Genomic DNA, 16,363 nt, shown 5'->3' with positions numbered 1-16,363 from the left:
CTGCGCAGGAAAGTCCTCAGCCCCTTAACGTTTCCCATATTGTCAGGGAGGGAGTTCCATTCCAGACACGAGGAGCAGTGGAGCAAAAGGCCCTGTCTCCCATGTTCAACAGTTCAGTTGGGGGTGGAAGGAGTAGTGCTGTGGGATCGGAGGAGCCGAGTGGATGCTTGAGGCGAGGGGTGAGGAGGTCTTTCAGGTATTCTGGGGTGTAGCCATGGATGCAGAAGTGGGTGAGGAGAGCAATTTTATATGATTCTGTTGGTTATGGGGAGCCAGTGGATGTTCTGAAGAATGGGTTTGGAGGCAACTTTTCCTGGAACTTGCCACATGTCAAAAGTGGTTAGTAACCACTGATTGCATCCATAAAATATATATATATGTGTGTGTGTGTGTGTCTGTGTGTGTGTGTGTGTGTGTGTGTGTGTATAAAGGGCATCATAATTGATCACTTTCAACCTCTTCAGAGGACATTTTTACTGATAGAAGAAGAAAGAAAGAAAGAAAGAAAGAAAGAAAGAAAGAAAGAAAGAAAGAAAGAAAGAAGTTGCAATCTTTAGGGTCAAAGTTGACGTTTTATTTTGAAGGGTTTTACCGGAAGTGTAACCTTGTTGTAACGTTGGAGTTTTGACGATCAAACTGAGACGTGTAGTTAAGACGGGCACAGTACAACTACTAGCATCAACAAAGCATTAATGAAAGACGGTATGGGTCACCGCTATGACCTATGGACTTATTCTCCTCTAACCGCGCAACTTCTTAGTTTTTTTAGCTCTTAAATGTCGGTATGACATGTTTTTACTTGAGTGAAAGCAGTCAAAACTCGTTCATTGATCGCCTGAAGCGGGGAGACGTCAGATTAGCTAGAAACCCTGAACGGATCTGGGAGAAAGAGTTCCACCAAAAAGCCTGACAAACATGTCACCAATACCCGTCCTTCCGTTGGTGATCAACTTATTTATGTCTATGCTGGGCTGCATGGCCACAATGAAGCTCATCCCAGCGTTCAAAGACCATTTCATTGCTGCCAGGCTGTACGGAATGGACCTGAACAAGACAACCAAAAAGGAAGTGTGAGTGTGTGTCATATCCGTTCCATGATTGGTTGTCTTTTAGTATGTCATTAACAGTATGTATTTGGAGAAATCTTAATTTTGCCCTCTCTTCCTGGTTGCCCCCCTTTGCAGCCCAGAGTCCCAAGGAGTCATCAGTGGAACGGTCTTCCTCATCATCCTCTTCTGCTTCATCCCAGTGCCTTTCCTTAGCTGCTTTGTAGGAGATCAGTGCACGGGCTTCCCGCATGATGAGGTGAGTCCACTGCTGTCTGGTAAATGGATCTTAAAACTGAAAGCCAGCTCTGATCATTGTGTTTTTGTTGGCCAGTTTGTACAGCTGATCGGTGCACTTCTGGCCATCTGTTGCATGATCTTTCTGGGCTTTGCTGATGACGTGCTGAACCTGCGCTGGAGGCACAAGCTCCTGCTTCCTACCATGGCTTCCCTGCCGCTGCTCATGGTCTATTTCACCAACTTTGGCAACACAGTCATAGTGGTGCCCAAACCCTTCAGGGTGCTTTTCGGGCTGCACTTGGACTTGGGTGAGTTATGCAGTTGTTAGCGGCATAATATCCAGCCAGAGCTTCTTCCACCACAGCCTCGTCCTCCAGCTCCTCCCAATATTTTCCCATGAGAAATCTGATCTGATCAGTTGTCTTCTTTATGCGAGGCATTTCTCTTTAAAATACCAATCTACTTTTTTTGAGACAGAATCAGTTTTTCTGTCCAGTGTGCTATCTGTTACGACACTTCCTGTTACGATCTCCTGCAGGAATTCTCTATTACGTCTACATGGGGATGCTTGCAGTTTTCTGCACAAATGCCATCAACATCTTAGCGGGCATCAACGGCATCGAGTCAGGTCAAGCCCTGTTCATCTCCGGCTCCATCATCATCTTCAACCTGCTGGAGCTTAGTGGTGCGTGCTTGTTTTCTTTTCTCATTATCACCATCGTAGTTCACGCCCTCCACACTGCCAGTCACAAGTGTACTGGATTTGGATTTGGAAATTAGTCAAAATTAGAAACAGAAGCAAATATCTGACTATGTGGTTTTACGTGATTTACTCTTGAGGATATTTTATTAAAAAAAAACAAAAAAAAAACAGAAACTTATTCCAGACATGTAAGAATGTGAGCATATTTCATTTGTCTTTTTATTTATTAGGTGATTACCGCGATGACCACGTTTTCTCCCTCTACTTCATGATACCGTTCTTCTTCACAACTTTAGCACTTTTTTATCACAACTGGTAAGTTTAACCTTTAGCTAATTTCATGAAATCCATTTTCTAAGTTTGAAAGTTCAGAGAGATATTTCATATACAGAGTAATATACTCTAGTAATGTACTCTGATTTATTTTCTTGCAGGTACCCCTCATCTGTGTTTGTGGGGGACACATTCTGCTACTTCGCTGGGATGACCTTCGCCGTGGTTGGCATCCTGGGACACTTCAGCAAAACCATGCTGTTGTTCTTCATTCCTCAAGTGGTTAACTTTATCTACTCCTGTCCTCAGCTTTTTCACATAATCCCTTGTCCCAGGCACCGACTCCCCAGGTAACATGCTGATTATTAGCCTTTTTCCCTCCCTTCCTGGCTTTTCATCATTAAAACTGATCCATCATGTACCTTCTTATCTTGTTTTTTTCCCCCCAATGTTATTACTCTTAAAAGACTGAATCCAGACACAGGCAAGCTGGGGATGAGCTACTCCAAATTCAAACTAAAGGACCTTTCAAAATTAGGACAGCTCATCTTGAGGGTAAATATGTGTAACATTTTCTGAATTCACTTTCTTATGGTGTTTGGGTAGAAATCCAGCTAACAATTTAAGTGTCTTGTCTTGTCCAACCAGTGGTCCCGAAAAAAGCCAAGCCTCATCAGATTTATTAGAATTGGTCTAATTTTTTAGAATTATATAGAATAACGTCGACAAGGAAATAAATGTAAGGCACATGTGAGCAGCGTGACGTGCAAAAGCAAGACAGTTTAAAGAAACAGATGATAGAACAATACACAAAATATACACATTTGCTAATATACTGTATTCAAGACTTCTGCGTCATAGCACATCTTTGATATACGCAGAGTGAAAGCAGCAGTGCCTGATGTTGCAGATGCATTAACACCTTATTATCTCTGATATTAATCATCCACAATGAAATCTTACTCATGTATTACAACCTATCCAAGATAAGTTGTATACAATGTAAATAAAAACAGAATGCAATGATTTGTAAAGCATCAGCCCTATCTTGTATTTGTATCATCATCAGATTCTACATGTACACTTCTACATGTATGCATATAAGCTGCAGCTGGCATCATAATGAAAACAAGACCCCATTATCATTATGTGTTCTTTGAACCTTTGCAATTAAATATAGGGTTCACAAATTACTGCATTCTGTTTTTAATTATTTTATTATTTTGTTAAAATGCATGTAGTGATGATGGGTAAACAAGCAGACCACACTGTCAGGCTTATAGCGTTGTCTATTTATTGATGATAATAATAATGCTTCTGATCCTCAAAAGGTGGCAGAGTTATTGAAGTTGCTGGATGTGCGGAGGGGTCCAGAGGGAGATGATGATTTTATTGAGTGCAACAACATGACCTTAATAAATCTGGTCCTAAAGTTATTCGGACCCATCCACGAGAGAAATCTCACAATCATCATGCTCATCATACAGGTACAACAGCGCACCGGCTACATCCAAAACTCTACAATAGTGTTAGTCATGTGATAACGTTTGCTTATTTCTGTGTCTCGCTCAGGTGATGGGCAGCGTGGTGGCTTTTGGGATCCGTTACCATCTCGTGCGTCTCTTCTATGACGTCTAGACAGCTCTCCTGGAAGGAGGCGAGAACGCCGACTGAGATGATGTGACGTTGTTGTGGAACTATTTTAAAGGCTCTTGGATCATGAGCTTTTTTAATAGATTAATTTACCTCGCTGTCATTTCTGCCTTTAGACTATACCTGCAGTAAAGAGCCAGTGTGAGGATATGAGCTATATCTCACTGGTAGAACATTTACATATGTAAGCAAAAACAGCTGAAGGTTTGACGTCAACAGCAGTACTGTTTTGGGCTTCAGTAAATAGAGGCAAGAAAAACGTAATCGGTCTTAATTGTCTTATGTGCCCACCTTGAAAGTATATTTTTGTACTTGAGTTCTTTTTAAAGACAGCACGTTATGTGGGCTCTACTCTTAATGTTCAAGGCAGCCAATATCACCTGAATTCAGATTTTCAAGATGCAAAATACTGCATGAAACTGCTCTTGAAGAAGAATCTGGCTTCAGGAAGACCAACCCACTCTCACCTTACATTACTTGACTACTAATCCATGTTTTTTGGGTGGGAAAACTAAGATATACCGTTTTTTTTTTTTTTTTTTTGGTTAATGGTTTCTTTCACTGCCGATAAACGCACACGGAGTGGTGATTGGGAGAAAAACAGCAAACGATAAGGAGGCTGTATAATCGGTTTGAAGACTATCACAGGGAATAGGGTGGAGACAGGTGAATAGAGGTGACATCAGAGGGGATGAGGAGAGATGACTAATAAAATAGTTTTTGCCTTTTGCGGTATAATTGAATACATAGCTGTATTTTTCTATCATTATTGTGCATGCTCTCCCTCAAACATCAATGTGATGTCAACTGCCACTGGATTATTGTGTTTAAGAATGTAACTACAGGTAAGAAGATGTTTACTGTTGAGACTGAAAGCTCAAATTATAAAATAAAATTATAAAGGCTTGGAAAAAAGGAAAAAAAATTGGTTATGCCACCATCATTATGTTAAGTTGACATTTTAGTTACACCGTACTGCTCTTCCTGAAATAGGCCCACTTTTTCTTCTTAATTGTCCTAATTCGTGACATAAATTCAACAAAGTGCTGGACCATATTCACAAGGTAGCATCACACAGTCGCTTCATATTCTCCAGCCTCACATCCATGTGGCCGGCTCTACACATCTGAACATCAAGCCTGCACCGTGATGTGTTCCTCCTCTTCCACTACATCCCAAAGGTGCTCTAGTGGACTGAGATCTGATTATTGAGGAGTACGGGGCCATTTGAGTACAGAAACCAGTTTGAGATGATGGGTGGCACAGTGGCTCTGTGGTTGGTATTAATGGCTCCCAGTGAGAGGCCTGACTCAGGCCTTTCTGTGTGGAGTTTGCTTGTTCTCTCTGTGTCTGCGTGGTTTTCTCCAGGTACTCTGGTTTCCTCCCACCCTCCAAAGACATACTGGTTAGGTTCATTGGTGATTTTAAATTGCCATAGGTGTGAGTGTGAATGGTTCTGTGATAGACTGGCGACCTGTTCAGGTAGGTAGAGCCGGTTGTCTGCGAACTGAAGGGTTAATAGTTTGATCCTAAAGTGGAGCCACACACTGGTGTGTGAATGTATGTAAGCTTCAGGCTGTAATTGTAAAGTTCTTTGAGTACCAATGCATAAATGCACTGTTGCCATGATTGGCTGATTAAATAATTGCATTGGAGACACGTTGAACAGGTTTGCCTAATAAAGTGGCCGGTGAGTGTGGCTTTTTCCACAAACTAAATATTTAAATGTGAATAATGTATTATTAGTTCATTCATATTATTATTAGTCCATGAAAATGCACTAATACACTGTATGACAAAAGTATTCGCTCACCTGCCTTTACAGGCATATTAACAATTAAGTGTCATCCCATTCCTAATTCATAGGGTTTAATATAGTGTAGGCCCCCCTTTGCAGTTAAAACAGCTTCATCTCTTCTGGGAAGGTTTTCCACAAGGAGTGTGTTTATGGGAATTGTTGACCATTCTTCCAGGAGTGCGTCTTCTACAACAAACTCCCTCATCCATGTCTTCATGGACCTTGCTTTGTGCACTGGTGCACAGTCATGTTGGAACATGAAGGGGCCATTCCCAAACTGTTCCCATAAAGTTGGAAACACGGAATTGGCTTGGAAGCTGCTTGGCCATGGAAACCCATTCCATGAAGCTCTTTAAGCACTGTTCTTGATCTAATCTAAAGGCCACATGAAGTCTGTACCTAATAACTGCAGAAAGTTGGTGACCTCTGCGCACTATGCACCTCAGCATCCGCTGACTCCGCACTGTTATTTAACGTGGCCTGACACTTAAGTGCCTGAGTTGCTGTCATTCCTAATCACTTCTACTTTGTTGTCTGTGACAGCTGACTGGAACATTTCGGAGCGAGGGAATTTCACGACTTGCTGCACAGGTGGCATCCTATCACAGTGCCACACTGGAATTCACTGAGCTCCTGAGAGCGACCCATTCTTTCACAAATGTTTGTAGAGGCAGTCTGCAGTCTGTGGCCAAGGAATTTGAACATTTGAACACCTGAATTTAGTTGTTTGGAAGGAGGAGAGAATACTTTTGCCAATATAGTGTATATACATTTAATGGACAATAAACTAAATTGAGGCGGAACCACTGAGCCTCGCTCTGTTTCAGGGGGGAACATCTCTGTTGCACACAACTCGCGGTCTTGTTTGACCAATAGCAAGTCTGATGTCCCTTCAGTTGTTGCTATCATCGTTAAATCATGAATGTTTTCTGCGGCAGTGAGGCTTTCTGTCTGCCTTCATTTATCTAGCGGATGAGACTTTATTGGAGCTTCCGGATGCTTTAGAGACACGTCAACAGGCTCCAGCACCTAATGTTTATCGTCACCTGCTAGCTGTCAGGTGACGGTAAACCGCTGGAAATAGCGTCGGTAGCTTTAGAGGTAAAAAACACGCCACATTTAGCCCTGCTGTGACCCACAGAGATGCCGCCCAACAAACGGATACAGAAGAAAACGCTTAAACTGGAGTGTGAATGGGGTTCGTGTCAAGAGTCATTCAGTCGGATGGAAAACTTCTGCAAGCATGCGGAGGGTCATCTCAAAGAGGATGAGGACGAACCAGAAGGTAAGATGATGAACATGAGTGTCTCAGTTCAGCGTTACTATCTTCCACTTAAATAATGTTTAAAATACTGCCCTGACAGGGGAAATAAAAGGTCAAATTAAATAGTTAGGTCTACACAACAGACAGAACACCAGAAAAACTCAAAACTAGTCTAATAGGACTAGAACAGTAGGATTTGAATGCATTCATTTTCACTAGTGTGACAAGTAAGAGTTCATCTAATGTCCCACCGTGTCCAATAGAAGTGACGCCTCATCATCCAATGTCTTTCCTTTCTGTGTCCAGCTGAGAGAAACTGTCTCTGGAGGGACTGTGGCTTCTGCTCAGTGGAGGAGTCAGAAGAGTTGCGGCGCCATCTGTTCTTTCACTGTTACCATACTAAGTTGAAGCAGTTGGGTCAGCAGGTCCTCAATGCGCAGCCGGAAATCGGCAGCTGCTCCATCGCCTACCACAACCGCAACATCATCCCTGAAATCCCAGACAATTTCGCCTGCCTCTGGGAGGAATGTGAGGTAAGACTGGAAAACGCCAGGACTGCTGTTCACATTCAGTTAGTGGGAGCCTGAATTGTGTGGAAAACCATATCTACTCAGTTTACAGCTCAGAAACACAACAATTAAGAGCATCTTGACATCATATAATTAGACGGTATAACTGTTTAGGGGATTGAGGTGATGTAAATGAGAGTATTTCTGACTTCAAAATGTCTTGTGATGTAAACATTTTTCTCAACTTTTATTTTTCACACGTGTTTCTTCTTATGCACATTTGATAAAGCAACCACCGTATGAAAACCCAGAGTGGTTCTATCGCCATGTGGAGATGCACAGCCTATCTATAGATATACCAGCAGGAGACTGTGAATTTCCAATACGCTGTGCATGGAAAGGTACACTGTTTAACATGATTTATGTCAAGATTATAATGCATGAACTACACATTTTATAGCCATCGTTTATAAGCCTGTGTTCAGTCCAAGGTCTGTGTCTGTCATTGTCCAGACTGTGAAGCTACCACTAAAGGACGTCCTAAACTGCGTGAGCACCTTCGCAGCCACACCCAGGAGAAGGTAGTGGCGTGTCCAGGCTGTGGCGGGATGTACGCAAGCAACACCAAGTTATTTGACCACATCATACGACAGAGCGCCATGGAAGGTAAATACGACCAGAAGGTACATTATTTAAGTTCCAGCGTCAACATTTAGTAATTCTTGCGTTGTTTTTCTGTATGTATGCGCGCTAGGTCAGAGGTTCCAGTGTTCTCATTGTTCCAAACGTTTTGCAACAGAAAGACTCCTGAGAGACCACATGAGGACCCACGGTTAGTTCCTCCTTCATTGTGCAATCACTGTCACAAGTCATACTGTAACATATTTCCCGTCATGTCCACAGGATCAAGATCACGTGTGTCATAATTTTTTGTGTGCACTGGAAACATTTTGATGTGTTTTACAAGATTTCGAATGAATGTGTTTGAACTTTTCTTGTGGTTACATTTGAATGTGGCACCCCTTTGTGTTTAAATAATATCGCAGCATGTCTGCTTCCAGTAACCTGTGTTTTTGTAGTGATACTGAAATAATTATTTTTATCTGCATGACCGCAATTACTGGTTTACATAATACAATATTTATGAACCTTGCGGATATTTGATGTTGTAACATGTAACGGCAGAAACAAAAATATAAGGCAGTTAGAAGCATTGTACCACTGTAGGTGATCATGGAGAGCAGGAGAGGCCAGAACAATATTTCCTCTCTCTGTTAAAATCTGACCTCTGAGAGTGGTTACATGAAGCTTAATTTTAGGTTTTATTTCTACCACCAGAGACCCGTACTACAAAGCATGATTTGAAGGTTAGTGAGGTAACTTCATGTACAACCCCAGCTTTTTTTTAATTTTTTTTTTTTTAGGTAACCATCTTCCTCCATGGTGCCACTGTAAATTCTGCTTCACCTCTAACCTCACACTCCTAGAAGATCTTGTTGAGAAAAGTGCACAGTTGTGAGGTTCTGTTAGGAAGGCGAAGGTCTTTATATTCCTTCTAAACCCTTTGGTTTTCCCTGACAAGCATTATTTGTGAATAATGCTGCTTATCTGTCTGCTCCTTGAGCTTCGTGGTAGCAGCGGTGCACTCCAGTGTCAAGGGGCACCACCTGTCGTCCACATTTTATTTTGCTTTTCTACACTGGTTTCATCCTACAGCAGAGCCCAATTAATGCCCTAATGTCCTCTGCTTGCACTTATTTAAGAAGTAAGCCTACTCACTGCTTTGATTGATGGTCTCATTTTTTGTTCGACACAAGCAAAGTTGTAAGCAAAAGCTACAAACCATAAGAATCCTCCATATTCAGATCTATTCTTTCCTGAATTGTCATGGAGTAATTTCCTTTCTGTGATTTGCAGCTGTGTTGCATTTAGCCTTTTTAAATTCCTCTAGGATCTTCTCTAAGGATTGTCTTCTAGATATCATGCAGTTCTTGATCTATCCGTATGATTGATCATCTAATGCCAGCACCATTCATTTGAAGTAAATGAGTTTATAGCTTGACTGAGACGACCTGGTTTGGTAGTTGCTCTTCTGTGAGACAGTACGTTTGTTAAGCTTAGTGAAGCCAGAAAACAAAAAAAAAAGTTTGGATATTTGAATTTGATTTGTCGTACAGGTCTTTGGTGGTGTTACCTTTTATCACCAACCCTCACACACTGGCTTTTAAGTGTAAGCTCAGGTGTACCCATCAACTTTCCAGATTTCTGTGTCCATTGCAGAGAAATCTCAGTGTATGCTGTCATAGCAGCGCTGTCAGGTTTTTATTTTATTGGTGTCTCTTGGGTTGACACATCCTGAATTATAAAATTGGAATTTATGATTTATGATGTTTGCGATATACTTTGGTGAAAGTGATTATTAGATACAGACACCAATTCGTCTTTTTCTTGGTCAACCAGTGAGCCACTACAAATGTCCTCTGTGTGACATGACCTGCCCATCACCCTCTTCACTGCGCAGCCACATCAAGTTCCGGCACAGTAACGAGAAGCCATACTGCTGCGACTACTGTGAATACAGGTACGACATCCTCTGCAGCTGCAGCAGTATACATCACGATTGAACAAAGTCGCTAAGTTTCCTTCCATGTTCGCAGCTGCAAGAATTTGATCGACTTGCGCAAACACCTGGACACCCACAGCAGCGAGCCGGCGTTCCGCTGCGATGTTCCCGGCTGTGACTTCACGTCCCGTAACCTCGGCACTATGAAGCTTCACCACAAAAGGGAGCATGAGGTGATGTTTTAAAAAACTTGCTGACTTATATTTTAAAAAGATGTATTTATCAGTGCCTCAGTAATGTTTCCTTCTATAATCAGGGGGGGTTTGTTGCTCGCTACAAGTGCCATGTGTGTGGCCAGTGTTTCACCAGGGGCAACAGCTTGACTGTGCACCTGCACAAAAAGCACCAGTTCAAATGGCCCTCTGGACACCCCAGGTTCAGGTAAGTGTTGCACTGACCCAGATGCAGCAGTGTTTGATTCTGGTGTGTGGAGTACTGCAGCACCGATGACCGTTTTATCAATCTGTCAGGTACAAGGAGCATGAGGATGGTTTCTTGCGACTGCAGCTGATTCGTTACGAGAGCGTGGAGCTGACGGAGCAGCTGATGAGGGAAAGACAAAACCGACCAGCTGAGGAGGATGACGACAGCGGTCAGACTGAGGGTCAGGACCTGGAGGAAGAATCGCCAGGGGCAACTCCGTCTGAGGGGCAGGCGGAACTGAAAGGTTTCCTGCTGGAGGAGGAGAGGACTGAGGAGCCCAGCGTCGAGGACAGCAATCAGGAAGAGGGCATGTTGTATGTCCTGACTGGAGGTTTGTCAGAGGTAGGGGAGGACTCTGTCATGCTGCAGCTCTAGGATGCTGTTCAGCAACACAGAAGGGAGGAGGTCTGACTTGACACTGTACTCATCTTATACTAATCAAGTGTGCTGTTTCTCAGACATGGAGAATGTTTTCTAAGCCTCAATAGACAGGTCACATAAGGGTTGATTTAATCAAAACCTCTAAGTGCTTAATAATGACCCATCGTAATAAAAAGCCTATATTAGGTTATAAACCACTTTTTAACTGTTTTAAATTATTTTCTTTTTTTTTTTAGTTTTAAGCAAGTTGGCTGGGAATGCAGCCAAATCCTTTAAAGGTCAAGGATATGATCCACAAGAATGGCGTGCTGGTATTAAAGTTCACCAAAATGTGTGGAAGTGTGTGTCCTTTGAGTTGAATAAACATGTGAAACTTATATTGTGCTCATATTTTTTTTTTTAAATATTGCACATTAAAATATTAAGATTTTATGTAATTGCACATGACTCATTGGTTTCTGCATTTTGTCCTCCATCTGTACTTCAATAATGGCGCCCCCTGCTGAATGCAATGTCTCTACTGCAGCTTAATGATTTGATGGGTGTTTATGACAACAGACGTGTCCACTATGAGGCATCAACTTATAGTAGATGAGATGTAGACATGAACATCTTCCTATTACTGTTATTGTTGTATCCTATACATTCAAGTTGTCCCAGAACTACAATGATTATCCAGTTAACTGATTTGTCAATAGTGAGGAGATTAAGCTTAGCTTCAAGGTTTCTACTTCTGCCATATGTGACCATAAATCTAGTGTCTTTGCATTTTTTTTAACAGTCAAATAAACATCAATAAAAATACTTGTTTTTATAATTTTCCTGCTTACATGTTTGGTTTTCTGAAGAGGTGAACACATGACTGGCTAGTTAGCAGAACAAGTAAGAGCTTGTTGTTGGTGTGACTTTTGATGAGGTGTTGATGAAGAACAGCTTAGGTTTCAGGTAACACTTCCATCATTCTAATGACCTTAACCTGACAATTCTTATCCCTTTTTTTTTTTCTTTGAACTTGACATGATCTGGCTTTAAATCATTTCAAACCTTCGGTGACACCAGGAGTGCAGTCACAGCATGACACACGGTACGCAGCATTAGTGGTGTGTAGAAGATTAGGTAGCACAGAGCTTAGTTAAACACTCTGCTTCCTCTCTGTAGTCTAGTGCTCTATGGGGACGCCTTCTAATGGCTTCTCGTCTCTTGACTTAACAAGGCTGTAGATATAGAATAATGTGTCGTATAATGTTGGTCAGAGCCCAGTCTCATCTGCTGCGTTTTCAAAGAATCTAATTACGTAAGAAAATAATCACCATGAGTTTAAATGCATTTATTCTGCTCCTGCTGCTGTTGGATTCGTTCCAGGGAGGGACATCTCAGTTGCTTGACTGGAACGAAGAGCTGGAAGGTAGTGGTAAGATCTCCTGTTATGACAGAGTACTGTTGGTTTTGTGTTGTCTTCTGGTCTTTAAGAAACCCTAATGTTATGATAACAGTATTAACTTTCTTAAAGAGGTTCTTTTATGCTCATTTTCATGATTCATTATTTTGGGGAGCCACTACAACAGGTTCACATGTTCTTTTAAACCATATCATGTTTCCTCATGCTGTAAAATGTATGAGCACTGTGTTCCTCCACTGTTTGAAACACTAGATTTGAACACTTTCAACAACTCCCAGAATCCTTGGTACTTTGACCCATTCTCTAGTTTTTGTTGTGTGCCAAACTAGCAGGGCGTTACTTTTCATGCACAAACTAATATGACCTAATGTTTGCCTCATTACCTGGAGAGAATTTGCACTTTACATTTGTATAATTATATTAATTCTTGAGTTTGAATAAGAAAATAGTCCTTTACTGTAGGTGGGACAGAATGGATTCCTCTACCGGATTTCGTAGACGACACATACTGGTCTGGATCACCACCCCTTTGTTTAGGAGGTTGTAAGGCACGGCACCAGGAGTTAAGGAGAGATCGGTGTGGTGACTCAAACTGCTGCTGGCTCGGCTACAAGTCCCTGTGCAAGGGTAAGGCTTTCCTTTGATATTCTCTTGGTGCCACTTGGATAGATCTTGAAGTAACGCTCTTTGTTTCTTTGCATCAGTGAACTGTGGGAGGCCAGATGTGGACTATAATGGAGTAGTGTACGGTAATGACTGGTGGGTGGGCTCTGTGGTGAGGTACAGCTGTCGCCCTGGTTTCATGCTAGTGGGAAACTCTACCAGGTCATGCCAGCACAACGGCCTCTGGACCCCGAAGCCTACCTGCCTCCGTGAGTAAACCCTAACCCTGTGGACAAAAGCTTTCATGACCCTTGATGAATATTTGATCCCCTTTTACCTGCCTTTTAGGAATGTGCCAGCGGGGAACCATTGAAATCAGTGAGAGGGAACTAAATGGTACATGCAACTCCACCTGCACATACAAGAGCTACTCTGGTCCCCCCAAACAAGGCTGCACTCGCATAGACAACTGTAAGAAGAAGGAGACTGGCTGGAAGAGGTTCTTTTCTCAGTGTGTCTCCTGCATTTGTGACTGCGCTTTATCGTGTGGTGAGTAGCCTCCATGATGCACTACAAAGCAAGGCATGCATGCTGCAAAGTCATCTTGAATCTGGTTACTGCTTTGCACCTGAGTTTTCCGTCCTTCTGTGAGGTATCCAATACAGAGAACATTCTTTCTTTTTATTATTATGATTTTTAGCATCTGCTGGCTAAAACACAGAAAAAAGCTGACAGTGTAAAGAAGAGACACGGACCGGCTGTAGACCACAAAGTTCCTCTTTGTGTTTCTGCTGTGCGGACCAAATCGGGATGTTTAAAGAAGCTAATCTCTCGGACACATTGAAGCCGACAGTTTCTCCTCAGTCAGGTACAAATGTAAATTTCAATCACCCTGTGCAATATATTGAGGTGGGAAGGTCAGAAAGGAAAAGTGACTGAAATTTTAATCAGTTAAGGAGTCTGAGTGGTACTGTCTGATGTCTGACTTGGGTTGTGTAGTTTTGAATTTAAATTTATTTTAATTTGAAGTACAACGTGACTTGGGGTGATGAAGGCTCATTTTGTGTAGGAAAACAATTGTTCACATTCCAGCACTCCCTGTTTGGTTGAATTAACTTGGTGTACTATATTATTTCTTTGTGAAAATTCTCTAAGCTAAGGATATCTATGTAACATGTATGTCTGTAAACCTATGCATGTTTAGTTTTTCAAGAGAAAGAAAGAAATAACTAAGATGTCAACAGAGGAACATGAAAACAGAGATTAGAGGCCTCATTGCTCCCCCTCTTAGTCCATGAGTCCAGGAAGAAGCTGAAACCTTAATCTTGTTACAAAGGAAGTTGCTTTGGACAGGGCCCAGACTTAACACGACAAGTGTTGTAGACCTTTTCAGACATTATGGTATTATTATTATACATGTAATTTGACAATAAAGTAAATAAAATGTGAAAAATAGCACAAAATATATTTGTGTAAAATGAAATCTTTATTTTTATATATTGCCAAAGGGTTGTTGAAATGTGAAATGATGTGCGATGCATTTGAAATGATGAATAAAAACAATAATAAAAACATAAGTCAGCAGAGTTAATGTTACACAGCCTATCACTTTAACCATATTTAAGTCGTGTTTGTAAAATTTGATACAAGGACACAGGCTTATTTGAACCGTTTTGTATTTCGTAGATGACATTGCCGGGAAAAACCGCTGGATGTCGCTGTTTCTCCTCAGACTGCAGGCCTAAAGGCCACTTTACAACAGCTTCACATTGTGCAATCCAAAGACAACCATAAATTTAGTAAACTGCTCATCACTGTTGATTAGCCCAGGTGCTCAATTTAAGGATGATGTGTTCATTTGCTTTTGGTGTGTAGCAGCCAATACCTGTCAAAGGGGACATGGGAGGTATTCTTAATAAGTAACAATTATTGTGCGTTACACAAGCAGAAGCAATCACACCAAAGGATGTCTTGAGACAATAAGTGAAAACCAGCCAAATCCCCCTGCTTCATTACAGCTCATTAAGTCTTCCTCAGATATGTTGGGCTGAAACCCCGGGGAGGACACTCACCCACATCCAGTCTGACGTACTCTCCAGAGCTTTCCGACAGGATCTCCCAGTACGTCTGCTCGTGCTCATTTCCAGCTACTCCATTCACACTCTCTAGCAACAACCCAAAGTCTTGGTCCTCCTTCACTGTGAACCTGGCAACACAAAGAACCAAGGAATGGAGTTTATTTAAAAGCAGAAATCTGTCACTACCACCTTAAATATGCCAGCGAAACATCTCCTTTAAGAATAAAGGATGTCAGGCAAAGAGATTAAAGGTTATGTCAGGGCTGATCTTACTTGAATCCCTGCTGGGTTTTTTGAAGTCTCCTCAGTGCTCCCAGTAGCACACCTCCCTCTACCACAGAGCTGGAATAGGACTCAGGAGTCATGTTAGACAGGTCATTCTCCACAGACACTCTGATAGGGAGAGATGCCAGACCTGCACACAGAGTCATATTCACTTGGGATCCATTGTATGATTTAAAATAAAGCTCTTATTCCTACTCGTTTACCTTTGTTTGTGAGTGCTCCTGGTGTCAACAACAGCAGAAAGCCCGCAGAGAGTAGAGCAGCTGATAGCAGTGCCATATTGTGTGATCTCCTCTCTCAGATGTGTGTCCAACAATACATACCTCAGTACTTATAGTCAGCTGAGCCCACATCTAAGCACAGTCCAGCCCCAGAGAACTCCCACTGTCAGTCCGGTCTCCTTCATTGAGTCACAGACTAAAACCAACACAAATGTTCTTATCTCGCAAAAGTGACAGCTTGTTGATGTGAGCTTTAGGAACAGACAAATACTGCTGTCTCTGAGGTGACTCCATGATCGTTAAATTGATTAATGATCTGCACATTTCTTCAGATAGCAATGGTGATTTTCTTTATGCAAATTTAAGCTGATGGAGAATGTGAGAAAGGTCAGCTCTCTTTCCTAGAGTATATTATTACATTATGTAACCAGGATTTGGCTTTTAGAGAAGAGTGGATAATAGATGGAAGTGATATCAACCGGCTGTGGTCTTCTGAATCAAGCATGAATATAGTGCAACACATTTCATGGAGACAGAAAAAAACGATTCATTTTATTTCCAGAAGTATTTCCATCACAACAAACAAGAATAAAAACAACACGCAAACGATGATAATTTAAGCCCAAATCTGTGTGATGGATTCAGATAAAAATCTTAAACGCCATGCGAGTCTGGTCTGGCTGACAATAGAAGGAGGTAGATCACACACACACACACACACACAGACTGTCTGGTGTGTGGAAATTGCTCCTGCGGCGACGTGAGAGTTGGTTTTAAATTAGTCTGATTAAGAGGCAGGTGCAATTGGTTAAAAATGGTTTTGATTTCCTCTCTGGGGTGATGTAAGGGCCCGCTTGAACGCGA

The 16,363-nt window shown here is 41.8% G+C and overlaps 3 protein-coding genes across 5 annotated transcripts; all 3 read left to right on the top strand.

The window, feature by feature from the left end:
- Positions 1-521: 521 nt before the first annotated feature.
- dpagt1 (dolichyl-phosphate (UDP-N-acetylglucosamine) N-acetylglucosaminephosphotransferase 1 (GlcNAc-1-P transferase)) lies at positions 522-4,476 on the top strand. The gene is made up of 9 exons (XM_047606552.1): positions 522-1,070; positions 1,185-1,305; positions 1,381-1,594; positions 1,825-1,971; positions 2,220-2,304; positions 2,424-2,612; positions 2,730-2,817; positions 3,594-3,749; positions 3,835-4,476. The coding sequence occupies exons 1-9, from the start codon at positions 916-918 to the stop codon at positions 3,898-3,900; spliced, it is 1,221 nt and encodes a 406-aa protein (XP_047462508.1). The 5' UTR covers positions 522-915; the 3' UTR covers positions 3,901-4,476.
- Positions 4,477-4,985: 509 nt separating this feature from the next.
- On the top strand, positions 4,986-11,730 carry LOC125020911 (histone H4 transcription factor). The gene is made up of 9 exons (XM_047606551.1): positions 4,986-6,998; positions 7,284-7,510; positions 7,776-7,887; positions 8,000-8,152; positions 8,241-8,318; positions 9,947-10,067; positions 10,144-10,282; positions 10,366-10,490; positions 10,580-11,730. The coding sequence occupies exons 1-9, from the start codon at positions 6,857-6,859 to the stop codon at positions 10,905-10,907; spliced, it is 1,425 nt and encodes a 474-aa protein (XP_047462507.1). The 5' UTR covers positions 4,986-6,856; the 3' UTR covers positions 10,908-11,730.
- A 351-nt stretch (positions 11,731-12,081) lies between these two features.
- si:ch211-117m20.4 (sushi, von Willebrand factor type A, EGF and pentraxin domain-containing protein 1) lies at positions 12,082-13,954 on the top strand. Of its 3 annotated transcripts, none has more exons than XM_047607229.1 (5): positions 12,082-12,318; positions 12,775-12,939; positions 13,017-13,184; positions 13,264-13,464; positions 13,616-13,954. In XM_047607229.1, exons 1-5 carry the CDS (start codon positions 12,225-12,227, stop codon positions 13,627-13,629), a joined length of 642 nt encoding a protein of 213 aa, XP_047463185.1. In that variant the 5' UTR covers positions 12,082-12,224; the 3' UTR covers positions 13,630-13,954. The 3 variants fall into 3 exon arrangements, with proteins under 3 accessions (XP_047463185.1, XP_047463184.1, XP_047463183.1); XM_047607228.1 differs by having other exon boundaries at positions 12,082-12,321; XM_047607227.1 differs by having other exon boundaries at positions 12,082-12,324.
- The last annotated feature ends 2,409 nt before the right edge of the window (positions 13,955-16,363 follow it).

The sequence above is a fragment of the Mugil cephalus genome, chromosome 15, assembly GCF_022458985.1.
Source record: "Mugil cephalus isolate CIBA_MC_2020 chromosome 15, CIBA_Mcephalus_1.1, whole genome shotgun sequence".
Taxonomy (NCBI): Eukaryota; Metazoa; Chordata; class Actinopteri; order Mugiliformes; family Mugilidae; genus Mugil; species Mugil cephalus.
The sequence above is the reverse complement of the archived record's forward strand: the minus strand, read 5'-3'. Positions and strand labels throughout refer to the sequence as shown.

Excerpts from the sequence above, each read along its gene's own strand:
- dpagt1 (XM_047606552.1), top strand. The coding sequence starts at position 916 with ATGTCACCAATACCCGTCCTTCCGTTGGTGATCAACTTATTTATGTCT. Across the intron at positions 1,306-1,380 it reads CGGGCTTCCCGCATGATGAG|TTTGTACAGCTGATCGGTGC; the intron begins GTGAGTCCACTG and ends TTTGTTGGCCAG. Across the intron at positions 2,613-2,729 it reads CCCAGGCACCGACTCCCCAG|ACTGAATCCAGACACAGGCA; the intron begins GTAACATGCTGA and ends TACTCTTAAAAG.
- LOC125020911 (XM_047606551.1), top strand. The coding sequence starts at position 6,857 with ATGCCGCCCAACAAACGGATACAGAAGAAAACGCTTAAACTGGAGTGT. Across the intron at positions 6,999-7,283 it reads GGATGAGGACGAACCAGAAG|CTGAGAGAAACTGTCTCTGG; the intron begins GTAAGATGATGA and ends TTCTGTGTCCAG. Across the intron at positions 10,068-10,143 it reads TGCGACTACTGTGAATACAG|CTGCAAGAATTTGATCGACT; the intron begins GTACGACATCCT and ends CCATGTTCGCAG.
- si:ch211-117m20.4 (XM_047607227.1), top strand. The coding sequence starts at position 12,225 with ATGAGTTTAAATGCATTTATTCTGCTCCTGCTGCTGTTGGATTCGTTC. Across the intron at positions 12,325-12,774 it reads CGAAGAGCTGGAAGGTAGTG|GTGGGACAGAATGGATTCCT; the intron begins GTAAGATCTCCT and ends CCTTTACTGTAG. Across the intron at positions 13,185-13,263 it reads CCCGAAGCCTACCTGCCTCC|GAATGTGCCAGCGGGGAACC; the intron begins GTGAGTAAACCC and ends CCTGCCTTTTAG.